General features: G+C 41.5%; 1 protein-coding gene across 2 annotated transcripts in view; it reads left to right on the top strand.

Moving 5' to 3' along the window:
- The first annotated feature begins 3,129 nt into the window (after positions 1-3,129).
- The window catches only part of FCHO2 (FCH and mu domain containing endocytic adaptor 2), a 93,627-nt gene continuing 81,620 nt past the window's right edge, over positions 3,130-15,136 (top strand). For both annotated transcript variants that reach the window (XM_084305478.1, XM_084305479.1), the window contains exons 1-2: positions 3,130-3,282; positions 12,178-12,269. In XM_084305478.1, the coding sequence (XP_084161604.1) occupies positions 3,250-3,282; positions 12,178-12,269 (125 nt within the window). In that variant the 5' untranslated portion in view covers positions 3,130-3,249. The remainder of the gene's footprint in view (positions 3,283-12,177; positions 12,270-15,136) is intronic.

The raw sequence follows: 15,136 nt of genomic DNA, 5'->3' as shown, positions 1-15,136 counted from the left end.
GATTTTTGAAAATAGGTTGTTATTAAAACTTACAAGATCAGAAGCTGGCAATACAGAAGGATGGGTGAATGAAACGGAGAGAGCAAACTAGAATCAAGGATGCTTTTCTGGGAGAGGAATTATGAGCTGAAGACCTCCTTTCACACATATGCAACCTACATTAGTATCAAATGGCATCATTTTTCAAAATGAGGATTGTATTCATGAGATGTTACTTAACTAGTATAGTCAAGAAATCTGTTCAGCTCTTCATACATTTATTGTGAGGTTCTTTATTTGTTGTGGTTCTTTAACCTTAAATTTGTGTACATGGCAAAAATAGGAGAGGAATTGCTTTTTAAATTCTCTACTGAAAAACTTAGTACTCCAGAAAATTACTTGAATATTCTGTGAAAGCTAGGGATAATATGCAATGAGAATGTTTGTTGTATTGTACAGTGCTCACTGTATAGTTATGGCTATCAGCACAGCATTCCTTTCTGCCCACTCCCATTACACTATAAGAACAAAAGAACAATTGTGCTGGGACAGAGCCTACCTAACTCAGCATCCTGTCCTTGGCAAATGCTAAAAGACAATACCTAAAAATAAATAAATAAATAAAGTACTATAAATGTTTTTTTTTTTTTTGCAAAGTATTCTTATACTTTGCAAAAAGAATAAGTGACACTGACTTTGTATTTAGTAACCCATTGTGGATTTCTCTATCTAGAAAATTTGCAGAGTTGCCCTGCAGAATGACCTTAATACACTGGCTAGGTATTGCACATAAAATCTCACCCCCATCATATGTCTTTATACTGAATTTTAACTTCAGCTGCAAGATACTGAGTGCTAATATGTCCTAATACTTGCTGCTGGGTGCTATGCAAGAGTCATGCCCGAAAAATTGTAGAGACTAACTGGCTATTGACATGGCACTGAGGTAGCACGTGAACTGAGTTTTTAGTCATGCTCACTGCATAATACCCAGCAGTACCTTAAGCAAGGTAATCAATAATCAAGAATTTTCTTATCTAGCCCAGTCTCCAAAGAAGGGATGTGTGTAATAAGATTGGCTTCAGAAAGTGTTTTTCAGTATCTGCTACTGTAAATACAAGGTAAGTGACAAGATCTGCATGCACAATATTAAAATTTTAAAACAGTCCTTTGTTGCCGGTAGAGCTTTGTGATTGTGTGTGGAGTTCAAAAGAAAGTTCACTTCTGAAGATACTATTTTTATTGTGGGAATTTCAGTGTACCTTAAGAACATAATTATTATTCCTGATCTTCATCTATATCAAAGTGGTTTTCTAGATAACTGTACCTGTGCTGCAGGATGCCTTAAAGCTGAGTCTAAGACTTTGCATTTCACTTAACTTCTGGGGGGGGGGGGGGGGGGGGAACTTTTAGAAAGCCTGAGGATACATTTGATGCTTGTGTGATGGTAGATTGCTACAGAACAGCAGCAGTTGTTTTGCATCTTGATGTAGCATCTTGATAGATACAGGATGACTATATACCTTTGAAAATGTGGAAGATGGGAAGTCATTTTTAAAATGTATAAACAAACCTGACTCCCCTTCCATCATAGCATACTATCTGTCCATGTGAAAAAAAAATAAAAAAAAAAATTAAAAATATATATATATATATATTATATCTGCTATGGAGAGAGGGGAGGAAAACAACAACAACAACTCAGCTCTGCATCATGCAGCTTTTATTCCATTGTTTGCCCTGGAGTACATCCTTAGAGATAAACTACAAAATGAACTGTGTTCATATCTTTTAGGTTAAGAGCAGCATAATGCAGAATGCTTCCTTATGTCATGTAAACAGAAGCATAAAGCATTTTTTTTAAATGTAGTAATACAGCATATTGTTATTTAGAATTACCATGTACATGCTTGCTACTATTATTAAAAGAGATAAATCCAGATCTAGCAGTCTTTTGGGACTTCTTTGTAAGTTCTGACTACACAAAGGCTCCAGAATTTTTCTGTCTTGGCATTGGTGACTCAGTGAACCTTTCACACTGTGAAAGTTTAGGAGAATGCTGCTAGAAAGAGAGGCACTCCTAAAGTGACCATGGGGCTATGGGAAACGGTGTGCTAAAGGTATAGCCAGTTACACCAATTTGGAATGATGTTCTTCATCTTCCATGAACTTGTAAAGGCAGTTGAAATTCTGTAAGGCAGAATGAATCACACTGACTTGTGCTGGTACAAATTTGGTGGTCTCGTTTTGCCCTAGCATATAAAATATATGCCTAATTAAAGTCTATAGTTCTTTAAGCTTCTGCAGGATGCTTTTCCTAACCGTTTGGCTTTGATGGAGGTGTTTAATCAACATGAAGACCCCATAAAGACCATCTACCCTATTCTGGGTGTGTTGGTCCCTGAGTAAGCTTGGTGTTTGACTGTAGATAATCTTGGCAGCTGTACCCTTGATCAAAACCAGTAAGATGTAGGTGAGGTTTGAGGACTGCGAACAGTCGCAGGGGGAACGTGAGTGCCAGGGGGCAGCAGGCACGGGGCACTGCCCTTTTTTGGGGCTTTCTGCGCCATTTCACCCCAGCCTGAGGTACATACAGCGGTCGACCCCTGTGACCCCTGTGTAGGGCTCTGTGATATAGGACTCGAGCGTCGGATTCTGTGATATAGGACTGAAGTGTAGGACTCTGTGACACGCACGTATCACAGTACATGACTCTGTGGGACGTCTCGGGGAGCAGGCAGCGGGTGTGTGACGGGCACTGCCGGAGCTCAGCCTCCTGACGCCGCTTATTCCCTCGCAGATATGCGAGGCGGCGCAACGCTCCGCCCCGCGGCCGGGGCAGATTCCTGTCGCATTCCTCTTGCGCACACGCTAATTCACCGCCCTCTGCGCCTGCGTTTGTGCTTGTACGTGTCAGGCCGCCTGCGGGGGCCGTCCGCGGGGCCGCTCCCCGGGCAGGGGCAGGACCCGGACCCAGCCCCGTCCCCGCCGCCTCCCTCAGGCGGACAACGGCGCCCAGCACACAACGGCCTCCATGCGCATGCGCACCTCCTCCTCTCCCGGCGGAGCGGGGCGGGCCCCCTGGCGCCTGCGCGGCAGCGCCGCGTCCACCCGCTGCCTGCACGCATGCGCGGCGGCGAGGGGCGGCGGGGCCGTGTGAGGGAGGCGGCGGCTGCTGCTTCCTCCCCCCCCCGTCCTCCTCCTCCTCCTCCTCCTCCGCCCTCGCCACTCGGCGCCTGGGGCCGGGCCGCGCTCGCCGGGGGCGGCGGGATGATGATGGCGTACTTCGCCGAGAGCTTCTGGGTACGGCGGCGGCGGGGGGCGCGGGGTGCCGCGGGGTGCCCCCCTCAGGCTGTGTGTGTGTGTGTGGGGGGGCCCGGTGCCGGTGTGTGGGGGTGGAGGGGGGGGGGGGGGACGGACAGGCATGGGGAGCGGCGATCCCGGGGCCAGCAGCGATCCCGGGGCTCGTTTCCGAGCCGGGCAGGACGGGTCCGGGTGGCTGCGGCGGCGTTGGGGCTCGCTGTGCTGCCTCCGTGCGCTGCCTGTCCGGCGGGCGAGCTCCCCGGGACACGCACACGCAGACACGCACAGACACCGAAAAAAGAGGGAGAAAATACCTCGGTCCTCCCCGTCTTCCTGCTCCTGCACAAACAATGGTGATCCCTAACGCCCAGGGAAGGCTGCTTTCCCAAATGCGACACGCTGGTACTCCAGGGCGTAAGCCCTGGTTTCGTGTTTTGTCTGCAGCCCTGCTGCCTTTTTTTTTTTTTCTTTTTTTTCTTTCTTTCTTTCTCCTTCGCTTTGGCTCTTTTTTGTTTGTTTGTTTGTTTTTTCGACAGAACAGTAAAATCGGGTGAAAGGAGCCTAGGTTTGCTCCTCGCATGGTGTGTGGAGAGGCTGAAGTTCTGCCATGGGAGACGAATATTAAACTAACACCCGAAACCTTTTAATCTTTAAAAATAAATAAATAAATGTTTAAGTTAACGTAAAAAGTCAAATTTTCTTTTCAAACCTGATATCTCCTCCTACGAGTAAACTGAAATACAAGCTTTTATCCAGCAACCTCAACTGAAATAAAATATTTTTTTCCATTTCACTGCGTTAAGTACTATAACTTTTAACTTTTTAAACTTTTGGCTGCGTGCTTATCTGTGGCTAATTTCGGTAGTAAGTCAGTAATTTTGTTAAATCGATGAAGATAGAGGGCCATTCTTCTATGTTGTTTCCCTCTGTGCCTACAAAAGTGCTACCAGCAAATATGAGGCAGTGGACGTCTACCCAACACTTCCCACTCCCCCTTTGTGCCCTGCAAAGTCCCTGTCTTACAGCTCGCAGGCCAAACTCCAACCGTGGGTTTAGAAACGGGTGCCAAGAAAAGGAGTTTTTCTTCTGTTGGCGCAGGTATTTTTTTCCTGCCTCCAAAAATGACGTCGAGTAGGACAGGAAGCATGTTCTTCTCACTTATCTTGCAGTGGTGGCAATGACAGTATACAGGGTCTTAAACTGGCAAAATTTTATGAGAAACCTTTGTAATACCATGGACAGAGTTTTGTTTTGTGTAAAAGTAAAATACAAAGTGATGAGGATGGCTGCCTCCTTGCTGATGTGGGCAAATATCTTTCTAGAAAAACTAGTGGCTACACATACGTATAATTTTTAACATCAGAAAGTATGTCCTCAAAAAAAAGCGTAGGTTTTTGCGTTTTGAGTGATGAGGCTTGTCTGGCTTTTCAGAATGGGTTATTGTTCAGAACTGTTACCACAAGGCTTTGGAGGATTCAGGGTACCATCTATATCTGCTTAGAAATGTGGGGAGAAGGCTGAGATGGAAATTAGAAGATTGCTGTTGAAATTCGCTGACAGTGTGATGACTGAAAAAAACAAAGATAGATCTGTAAATTGAAAGAAAAGTGGTATTGCGTTGAACTTTGGAAGAAGTGTCGTCTATTTCTTGCTTTTGCCATCGCCTTCTAGGTAACACAGGGCACAATATTCTACTTTTCTGTTCGTCCTTTCTGTCCTGTTCGTCACCTATGGAATGGGGTTAATTATACTTCCTAAAGCGCTAATGTGGAATAAATCCAAAACATTTTAATTAATACTTAATTGCATTATGTACGTGCTGCCATTGATTCACAGCTGAAATGGCACATTGGAAATGGAACTCTGGGTCTTGTCCTTTGGAAGACCCCCTCCCAGCTTCATAACCTGCAATAATTGGTAGGGAAAGGCCTAAGAAACTTGAGGGTTTTACATGATTTATTTGGTAAAGAGGGGTGGCATGAATATATGTGCGCTTCTTACATACTGTTTAGGCTGCTGTGTTCTAAGAAGTTCTTATTGGTGTTCTTCTGTAGATAAAACAAATTTTAGCTTCTTTACTGTAATAGCCTTGAAGCTTATTAGGCTTCCACATTGTACTGCTTTTAAAAGAAACTGGATAGTTGGACATTTTTTTATTTTTTTTTTGGTAGGGAACATAAGAAAAAATTACTTTCTCTGTGGTATTTTTGGGCCTGTCATTTGTTGACTGCTTCTAAGAGGTCATTACAAGATTATTTCCAGGACATGAAGTTGAAGTTTAGAGGCCTGTACTGTCACTTGGAAAACGTTGGGGTATGCTGGTAGAGTGTGGTGCTCCTGAGCTTTTCAAAGTCAGTATCATATAGGTTTGTTTTTTGTGTGTGTGTGATATATTGGTGTGTTTGTTGTTTTTTTTTTTTTTTTTCATTCGTTTGTGGTATCAGAAATTATGAATGAGTAATGCAGACTATAAATGGCTTTGATTCTTATGACTGAGTTTCAGGCATTCAAGTCACATGGCCAAACATTCCCCTCTCCTAATTAGGATGTTGTCATAAAACTTGGGTGCTCGCTGCTATGTATGTGCTATATCAAAACAATGATGTAATTTAAAGGGAACACTTTCCTAAGTTATTTCCATTATAAATAACTAGGTTTTGTCACTTTGAATACACTCATGACAGTACAGTAGAAAAAAATAGCATTCATTATCATTACTTACTGTTTTCCTAGCAATGCTTAGGAAGTGTTGCATAAGCTTTGACATAAGTTTGGTTTTAAATTGCCTGGTGCAAGCGATACCCCCATTAATTGTAAGTCTATTAAACTGTTTCAAGTCAACCAAAATAAGCCACTTCTAAGCCAGTCGGTATACATCTGTAAATTGTTTTAGATTAATTTGATTAAACTGATTGAAGTTTTATGCATAGCTGAAGCTGGTCTCTGCAGTGGTGCGTGTGTTAAGCGTTGGGGAAGTTCTGTGGCATAAAAATGCACGTTTAAGTCAGCTTTGACAATTTCTTTCTGTTTTATCTTTTTAGTTGCTTATGATACATGTAGCCTTTGAGAAGGGCTGCGAGGAAGGTTCCTTTCTTCTCAGGGACTTTTGCAACATGTAAGGGCTGGCTGTATCCGGGGCTGGTAATCTCAGCTTTGTGAAGAGGCTTGCTCTAATAAATCTAAGACATATTCTCTTACGCACTTACGGGCTATGATTGACACCGAGACTTGTCGCGCTTCCATCTGGAGGCCCATTCATATGTTTATGCAGTACAACTCTTCAGCTTGGCGTGCAGATGGATGCTCAGTTTTCAGGAGAGCTGTTGTGCAATGTTTGTTCAGTCCCCTCCCTCTTCATGTACTTGTTTAGCATGAGTTGGCAATTTTCCATCTTCTTGTCCCCCAGATATTTTTTATTACCTAGATGTAGAGGAAAAAACATCCTTCCTCCATTGTATGCCTGGAGCTTCTATGGAGCTGATCTGTATTTAATTTACTGAAACTGGAAGAATGAAATTTAAATTTCCAGGTTGCTTTGTGTTCAAACTTCTCAAAACTTTCAGAACGGAGGAAGATACTTTGCCTGTCTAAACGTCAGGTGACTACTTTTTGGGTGTTTCCATGCACTCAGTTCTGTGTAGCTCTTTCAGACACTCAGTGATCCAAAATTACAGCTTTCAAAAGTGTAACACCATCACATGCATCAGAGGAGTATTTTCGTGTAGACTATGTCCACTAGATTAAGCAGTTGCCTTAGTGGAATGCAGGAAACATTACTTACTTGCAACTGCAGTAAGCAGTAACTGATTAAACAAAAGCACAACAATGTATATCAGAGCATCTAAAATTCATTTAAATTTACCTGAGGTTAGCTGGACTTCTGTAGCTTTATTTCTTTAAAGTCATACTTCCTTATGAGTTCACGAAAAGAAGTCCACAGTACAAAGGGACAAGCCATAGCAGACAGTGTACATCTAAGTTTGTGGATGAAGAGCAAGGTTTTTTTGGTTAATTTTTCATTTTAGGGTGAGGGGAATGAACAGCCAGTCTCCAATGCACTAAAATATGTAAATTAGTTGTTAAAATAAAGTATTTTGTAACCTGTTTAACTTGTATCTTATGGCTGAAAGGTTGTAAAAGTTGCGTCTAGTTCCAGCTAATGCTTTATTTCACCCCCGTTGAGGGAGTTGTGCTTCTCCCTGTGCTCAGTTATGGGAATGTCTACAATTTTTATTTGGCCTATCAGTGCAACTCTGAAACTTTGATACAGAAACATTTTTTCTTCCAAAAAGGCTTATAAATTGTTAAGATTTATCCTTGCTAGGGGTTTTATATGCATACTCTTACATTCAGGGGTGTGGTTTTTTTACATTTGCATCTGATAGTAGTATAGGCAGTACTTTTAAGCGTAAAAGTAGCTGTAGGACAGCTTCTCTAGAGCTGGCCCGTAGAAGAGGCAAAGAATACAAACTTTCCTATTCTCACCACCAAAACTGAAGCAAGTGACTCTGTTTTCCATATTAATTATTTTCTAGTCTTTTCCTATTTAGTATTTATCTAGCAAGAGAATTTCTTTCTGGTTAGGTGTTGTTGATATTGCATGTTTGCCACAGACGGTTGTAAGGCTTAACTTAATTTGGAGATTATCCGGTTTTCATTTTTAGACAATTTGAAGTAGATTAGAGACCTAAAATTCTTAGGGCTAAAAAGAAAACCCGTCTTTAAGTTGAAGAAGCACTTTTAAATGTTGCGGTTTGAATATATGCCTGTTTCCTGGAGAATAAGCTGCAGGCTAGATAGACTATTAAAAAAATAAAAAGGGAAGTCAACAGATTATGATTTAAATTAATGAATTAAAGTCAAAAGTGTAGCTTTCTTATTCTGTTCTATTCCTTCAGTGTAATGCGATATTGCGATCATGTGTAAAAGTTTGAACAGGGGGTTGAAGGATTATCATGCATACTCAGCCACTACTCACATGTGGTACAAAAGCATAGGCTAAAAGGATGGTAATTCACTTATTGTCAAATGTTTCTTTACTTGCCAAACTTAGTTGGAAAAAGTTAAACTTTGGCTGAATCTCTCATCAAGCTTCTAAAGTCTGACCAAAATCAAAAACTACTGCATGTGCCTTTTGTTGACTTGTCCACTGAGTTTTGCAGTGAAAGCAGCATTTGCAGCTGTCCCCTTCTTGCTTCTCACACTGGCCAAACCAGTAGTAAATACCTGACCAATCACGGAAACTTTATAATCACGTCAATAGTTGGGAAGCATTTGTTTACATTAGGGAAAAGGAGTGTGCTTTAACAGAGTATTAGCTTTTTATACTAGTACACGTTCATGTTGAACAGTTTTAGTCCAAAGCAGACAGAACTTGTGCTTAGACAAGTTGATTGGAAACATAGGAAATAAACAGTGCTAGAGATGGCCCAAAAATTTCTGGCTATTTTACAAAATGCAGATTTAGATTTGGAATTATCTCTATGTGTAGCAAACTAACTTAGTCTTTTTTTTTTTTTTTTTTCAAAGTCTGTTAAGTAGCTTAGTAAAACGGAGTTCGTGTAGTCTGTTTCCTGTTATGTACAAGTCATGGAAATGCTGAATTCTGACTTCTCCGTTGCTGACAGGGTTATTTTCATTTCCATGAGAAAACCATTGCAGATAGTTCTCCATGGAGGGAAGTGGAATGACTGTCTACCCTCGCTTTCTGGGAGTGTTGTTTATTTTGTGTATGAAGTTAGTCCGTATTCTTTATTGTGGGCTTAGGTGAGGTGCTTGCTTGAATTTTAAGTCTTACGTTTTCTGATGGCTTGCTGTCAGGAGACATTTATGTCGTATCTGAGAAAGAGCTCTCTCTTGTGGTGGTGTAAAATGGGAAACCTCCACAAGAATCCCAGCTTCTGAAGAGAGAGTTCTGTTAGCTCTAGGGAAAAAGGAAAAACTGCTAATAAGCTTAAGTGTAATGTAATGGGGTCATCCTCAACAGATGGTATTTTAACCCTGGAATGACATTCAGAATAGTTTTACAGACTGATCTGGTAGTGGGTTGCATACAACCTGGTATTTCTCCCAAGATGCTGCTAGTAGAGGGATGTGCATCTGACTTCACGGGCAGTCTGTTATGGGAGGGGATGGTAATTGCCTCTGAGCAGGAGTGGAAGGTCTCACCAGTTCCTTTTACTGCCTGCTGCATTTATTTATTTTTAAGACAGTTCGTATTGGGCTTTCAGTGATCCCAGCAATCACTGTTGGCATCAGGAAGGAGCACATAAAAATCATAATGAAGAATAATTGGCCATACCTGCAGTTCCCGTGTTTGATGCCACATCTGTGGAGGTTGTTAAGGAAAAAAAACAACACAGAAACACAGAAATTAACAGTGTCGATGGTATATATGCATGTTGGGGGCAAATACTTGTATTTCTGTAAATTGAACTACATTTTTTTCTCTTAGCTTCAGCATACATCTGTATCCTAAATGCAGAGCCTTAACTGTGATGCTCTGTATGTGAGTATTAGAGCTACCCTTCTTAAAAATAACCACTAAATGGAGTGGTTATGGGTAGGCAATATAGCTTTTCCTAAGCAGAAAAACATCTGCTCTCTGCACCGAGATGTCATGCTTTATTTAACATAGGTACACAAATGTCTCCCCAGGCATGAGTAGAAGATAATGTAGTTTAGAGAATTGTCCTCAGGTTAATTATCAGAACTCTTGATTATGTAACTTGTAAATAATCAAGCAGTTTCAAAGTCTAGATGTTAGTGCTTTTAGGAGGAGCCTGATACTGGTAAGATAGGCTGCACTTGGTGTTGTATTTGCAAGTGAAAACATCTTCTAGCTGCACCAGATTTAAACTGCATGGGACTAGGTCACAGTGCCTACTTTGGTCTTGCTGCTTCATTTAATCTTGAATAGACTTCTCCCTTAGCCTTGGATAACTACCTACCATATATGAAATACGTGGCATTCAGAGAGCTTCTTTCATTTATGAAACTAACTGTTCTGTTTCTCTGTTGTTCTGTCTGCTGTTCAACAAGACGTTAGGAACAAGACAAGAACTGATTAGAAGACTTCATTTAAGTGGAAAACTAAGTTCCTTAGGTTAAACTACACTTACAATTAGGGAACAAGATGGTGATGGAAATTGGTTGGTCTGGATCATTCAGTTCTGCAAGGATTTGCAGAGTTACGTTTCTGATAGACTGTCAGCACTCAGGAAGGCTGCAGCCAGAAGTAGGGTCATGGCTATGCTACCCTTCCTGTGTTTCTAAACTGGCAGGAAATCTATGGAGCCTCCAGTGTAGGAAAGATTAAAAGTTACCCCATTAGGAACAGTCACACTTACAGCAAGCAGTCTGTATTCAGCACATTTTGATCAGTGAGTTGGTTCAGGTAGGAGAAACGCATTACAGTAAAGCAAGGAAAGAACACACAATAAAGGAGAAATGTTTCATTTTTTTTCTAGAAGACGTGCTTAATGCTTGTTTGTGAAACCTCCAGACTGGGGCATGACAACAACTGTTAAAATAGAGTTTGTTTTTGTATACTAATTGAAAATATCAGTACCTCCTCAATTACAGAGTTACTATGGTGTTTTATAATGTGGTGGCATTCATCGGGGTTTATACTGAGTAACTACATGAAGATAATAAGGTGCCTGTTAGTGCACCTGTAATCAAAATGATCCTGAGCTTCAAACTGCAAGGAGAAATAAGTAGGAGTGCAACTGTTTGCTACTTGTGTTTGCAGCTATATGGCTTCCTCAAAACTAATTTGCTGGCTTGCAGTCATTTTATCAGTGTTTCTTGTTTGATTGCAGATTTCTTTTTGGCTAGTTTTTCCCAGTGCCCAGAAGAACTAAAGCAAAAAAATCCTGACTAGTAATCTGAATGAAATTGCCATTCACTCGCCTGTTCATTGTAAAGAAATGTATTTGTGTCTACATGGTGTCCTTCAAGGGAGCTTGCTGCATTAGTGCTCAGACTGATGCGTGCTCCAGGGGCCTGCTACTGCGGCGCTGCGAGCTTCCTCCAGCCACCCACCCGCGGCTGCTGCCGCTCGCTTCTGTGTCTTGAGCAGCAGCAGAGATGTGGATCTGAAGCTTTTGGAAGGGAGGAGGGGCATGGACAGCTTCACAGGAAAACTCTAGGAGTAGCAGTGCTATTGTACCATGCCTAGCCTCGCCTTCTTTTAATTCCTATTGTTGCTTTCTCCTGTCCACAGGAAGTTCACTGTAGTGCCAAAGGCGATAAGCTGGCTCAGTTTCTTAATCAGTGTTTAGGACAGTGTCTTAATTTTAAGGGTGAGATATGTTGTAGTGATCGAAAAACATTTTAAATTTTAAAACTAGATTTAAGAATAGACAGAGGGAAATTACAAAGGGAAAAAAGAGATTAGTGATTTTTACTGATTTTACAAACAAACAAGCAACAACAACCAATCAACCAACCAAACAAAAAAGACTCATGATCTGTGAAGAACTAGACTGGTAGGAAGTCCAGTGATCTCAAAGCCTGAATTCTAGTTCATGGGAAATAATGAAAGTTAGGAGAGAATGAAGAGGGTGTTCAGTATTAAGTATGTATTCACTAAGATATGAAGCAAAAGCATGCAAGAACTGTAGAAGTTGAAAAAGGAAATGGCTTTGAATGTAGCCTAAAAATATGGAAAGGAGGAGTTGTCGGTAGAATCATAGTAGAGGCTGCTGAGGGTGATTTTAGTTCGTTTTACATTAAGAGAACTAACAGCAGTTACTAAAAGCTGAACCATTAGAAATCATTCAGTTCATGAAACTTGAGCAATTATTAAATTTTATAGGTTCTATACTTTGTTCTGTAATTGCTTTAGCACATTGTGTTTCATGGTTTTTCTGTCTTTTTATTAATCCTTAGGGGGAAAGAAACAATGGCTTTGACGTTCTCTATCACAACATGAAGCATGGACATTTGTCAACAAAAGAATTAGCAGACTTTATTAGGGAAAGGTAAGTATTCGTCTTTGTTGATTCTGTGTCTTTAATGTACTATTTTTGGCCTTTGTTTCAGTTTGCCATGTGTTGCAGTGACATGCTAAATATGTAAACATCAACGAGTGTTTGAAGATCTCTCATATCCTACCAGAATATCTAGGCTTATTCCGTTCACTTAGAACCAGATAGTGACTCTTAAGCATTAATTAATAAGCTACCAGTTTTTCAGGTTTGATTTGGAGAAGAAAAAAAATAGGCAAAAATCTGGAGTATCACTTTAGGGGTCCATCAGTTTATTTAAATTAATCACAATTTTCATCATGGTTGGAAGAAAAGCAATAATTTAACAAGTACAAATTATCAGTCTTCCAAAATTTTTGACCATAGCTGTAGAGTTAGGGTAGTAGCAACTGCAATTATGATCTTTAAAAGTTGTCCTTTCAGATTAAGATGTTGAGAGATCAAGTTCTTAAAAGAAAAGGGAGTGGTATATTGGGATAAGAAAATAATACGTGGAAAATAAGCCAGGTTCTTTATGGGATAGAATGGAGAGAAATGAAATCTGCAGGTATGACAACTTCCGTAACAGTTGACTTACTGCTGTTTTCACTCTTCTTTATGGAAGAAGACAATTGCTGCTACTTGGAATGCAAGAATTTGTATTCTAGATGAAATTAATTATATGTCTGGTTCAGAATTTTGTCATATTCAGTTAATGACACCACCTGACAGATGGAAAAAACTCGTAAAAGACTAACTTGAGAACCTCTTTCAGTGAAGGTTTCTTGCAGTAAAATCCATCCAAAAAGCAGCCTTTGTTTTCTGAAATTTTTCATCAGAATTTCTGTTGTGGCCTGCAATGACCTCAGCAAAATGTAACCACTGTGGTTCTGGCAGGTACTCAGTGACACTGACATTTGTATAGTTGCAAAGTGAATTGGAGTGGAGAAAATGACAAGAATCTTTCCACTAAGTAGGTGAATTGCAGAGTCCCAGTGTGATACATGTAGGCAGGCTCGTCTCTGAAGGTGTATGCAAACCAGGGAATTTTATGTTTCAAGAGTCTCTGATTCCAGAAAACACATTATGAAACAAGACAGGGTTCCAGTGAAATCCTGCTTTGGAGGGATATCACACTGTTGGTATTTAGTATGAAATGTTCAAGGCTTCTGAAGCTGATATTTACGTCACCTTTAATCGAAAATATTAAATGTTTTTCATGTTGACTTAAACCACCAAAAGTGGTATTTTATTTCAGAACTGCTTATCTTGACTTCATTCTGTTCTGCATCTTTGTTTATTGCAAAGTAATTAAGAGATGTTGTCCACAGTTAGCTGTTCCCCTCCTTCCTCTGCACAGATGAACATAGAATAGAATATTATTTTGCATTGCTCCTTTCTGCTGGCAATATGGAAGTGGACGAGCAAGATTCATTAAGTTCCTCCAACATTTTGTGTTTTTATGCCCTACTTGTACCTGGGCTGTACTGTTTTCTCGGTTGTTGTCTCTGAAAAACAAACCTGCATATGTTCACATTTTCTGCCTCTGGGTTCCTTTTGAACATAGCGAGTAGAATCATAGAATCATAGAATCATAGAATATCCTGAGTTGGAAGGGACCCTTAAGGATCATCAAGTCCAACTCTTGACACCGCACAGGTCTACCCAAAAGTTCAGACCATGTGACTAAGTGCACAGTCCAATCTCTTCTTAAATTCAGACAGGCTCGGTGCAGTGACCACTTCCCTGGGGAGCCTGTTCCAGTGTGCAACCACCCTCTCTGTGAAGAACCCCCTCCTGACGTCCAGCCTAAATTTCCCCTGCCTCAGCTTAACCCCGTTCCCGCGGGTCCTGTCACTAGTGTTAATGGAGAAAAGGTCTCCTGCCTCTCGACACCCCCTTACGAGGAAGTTGTAGACTGTGATGAGGTCTCCCCTCAGCCTCCTCTTCTCCAGGCTGAACAGGCCCAGTGACCTCAGCCGTTCCTCGTATGTCTTCCCCTCCAGGCCTCTCACCATCTTCGTAGCCCTCCTCTGGACACTTTCCAACAGTTTCATGTCCTTTTTGTACTGTGGTGCCCAGAACTGCACACAGTACTCGAGGTGAGGCCGCACCAGCGCAGAGTAGAGCGGGACAATCACCTCCCTTGACCTACTAGCGATGCCGTGCTTGATGCACCCCAGGACACGGTTGGCCCTCCTGGCTGCCAGGGCACACTGCTGGCTCATATTCAACTTGCTGTCTACCACGACCCCCAGACCCCTCTCTTCTAGGCAGCTCTCCAGCGTCTCATCGCCCAGTCTGTACGTGCAGCCAGGGTTTCCCCGTCCCAGGTGCAGGACCCGGCACTTGCTCTTATTGAACTTCATGCGGTTGGTGATCGCCCAGCTCTCCAACCTGTCCAGATCCCTCTGCAAGGCCTTTACGCCCTCATTTGAGTCCACAACTCCTCCAAGTTTGGTGTCATCAGCAAACTTGCTCAAAATACCCTCTATTCCTACATCCAGATCGTTTATAAAAATATTGAAAAGTACCAGCCCTAAAATGGAGCCTTGAGGGACCCCACTGGTGACCGCCCGCCAGCCTGACGCAGCCCCATTTACCATAACCCTTTGGGCCCTGCCCGTTAGCCAATTGCTCACCCATCGTATGATGTTTTTATTTAGCTGTATGGTGGACATTTTGTCCAGTAGGATCCTATGGGAAACCGTGTCAAAAGCCTTGCTGAAGTCCAAAAAAATCACATCAGCAATCAGCATCAGAGTAGTTTTATTCAAATGTGGAAACACCGGAGAGTTAAAGTTGAAAATTGCTGGATAGGTAGAGGAGACAGATCATGAGTTACTGATAATACTTCAAAAAGTTAGAGCACTTAATCATTG

The sequence above is a fragment of the Netta rufina genome (assembly GCF_964035555.1).
Source record: "Netta rufina genome assembly, chromosome: Z".
Lineage (NCBI taxonomy): Eukaryota > Metazoa > Chordata > Aves > Anseriformes > Anatidae > Netta > Netta rufina.
The sequence above is the reverse complement of the archived record's forward strand: the minus strand, read 5'-3'. Positions and strand labels throughout refer to the sequence as shown.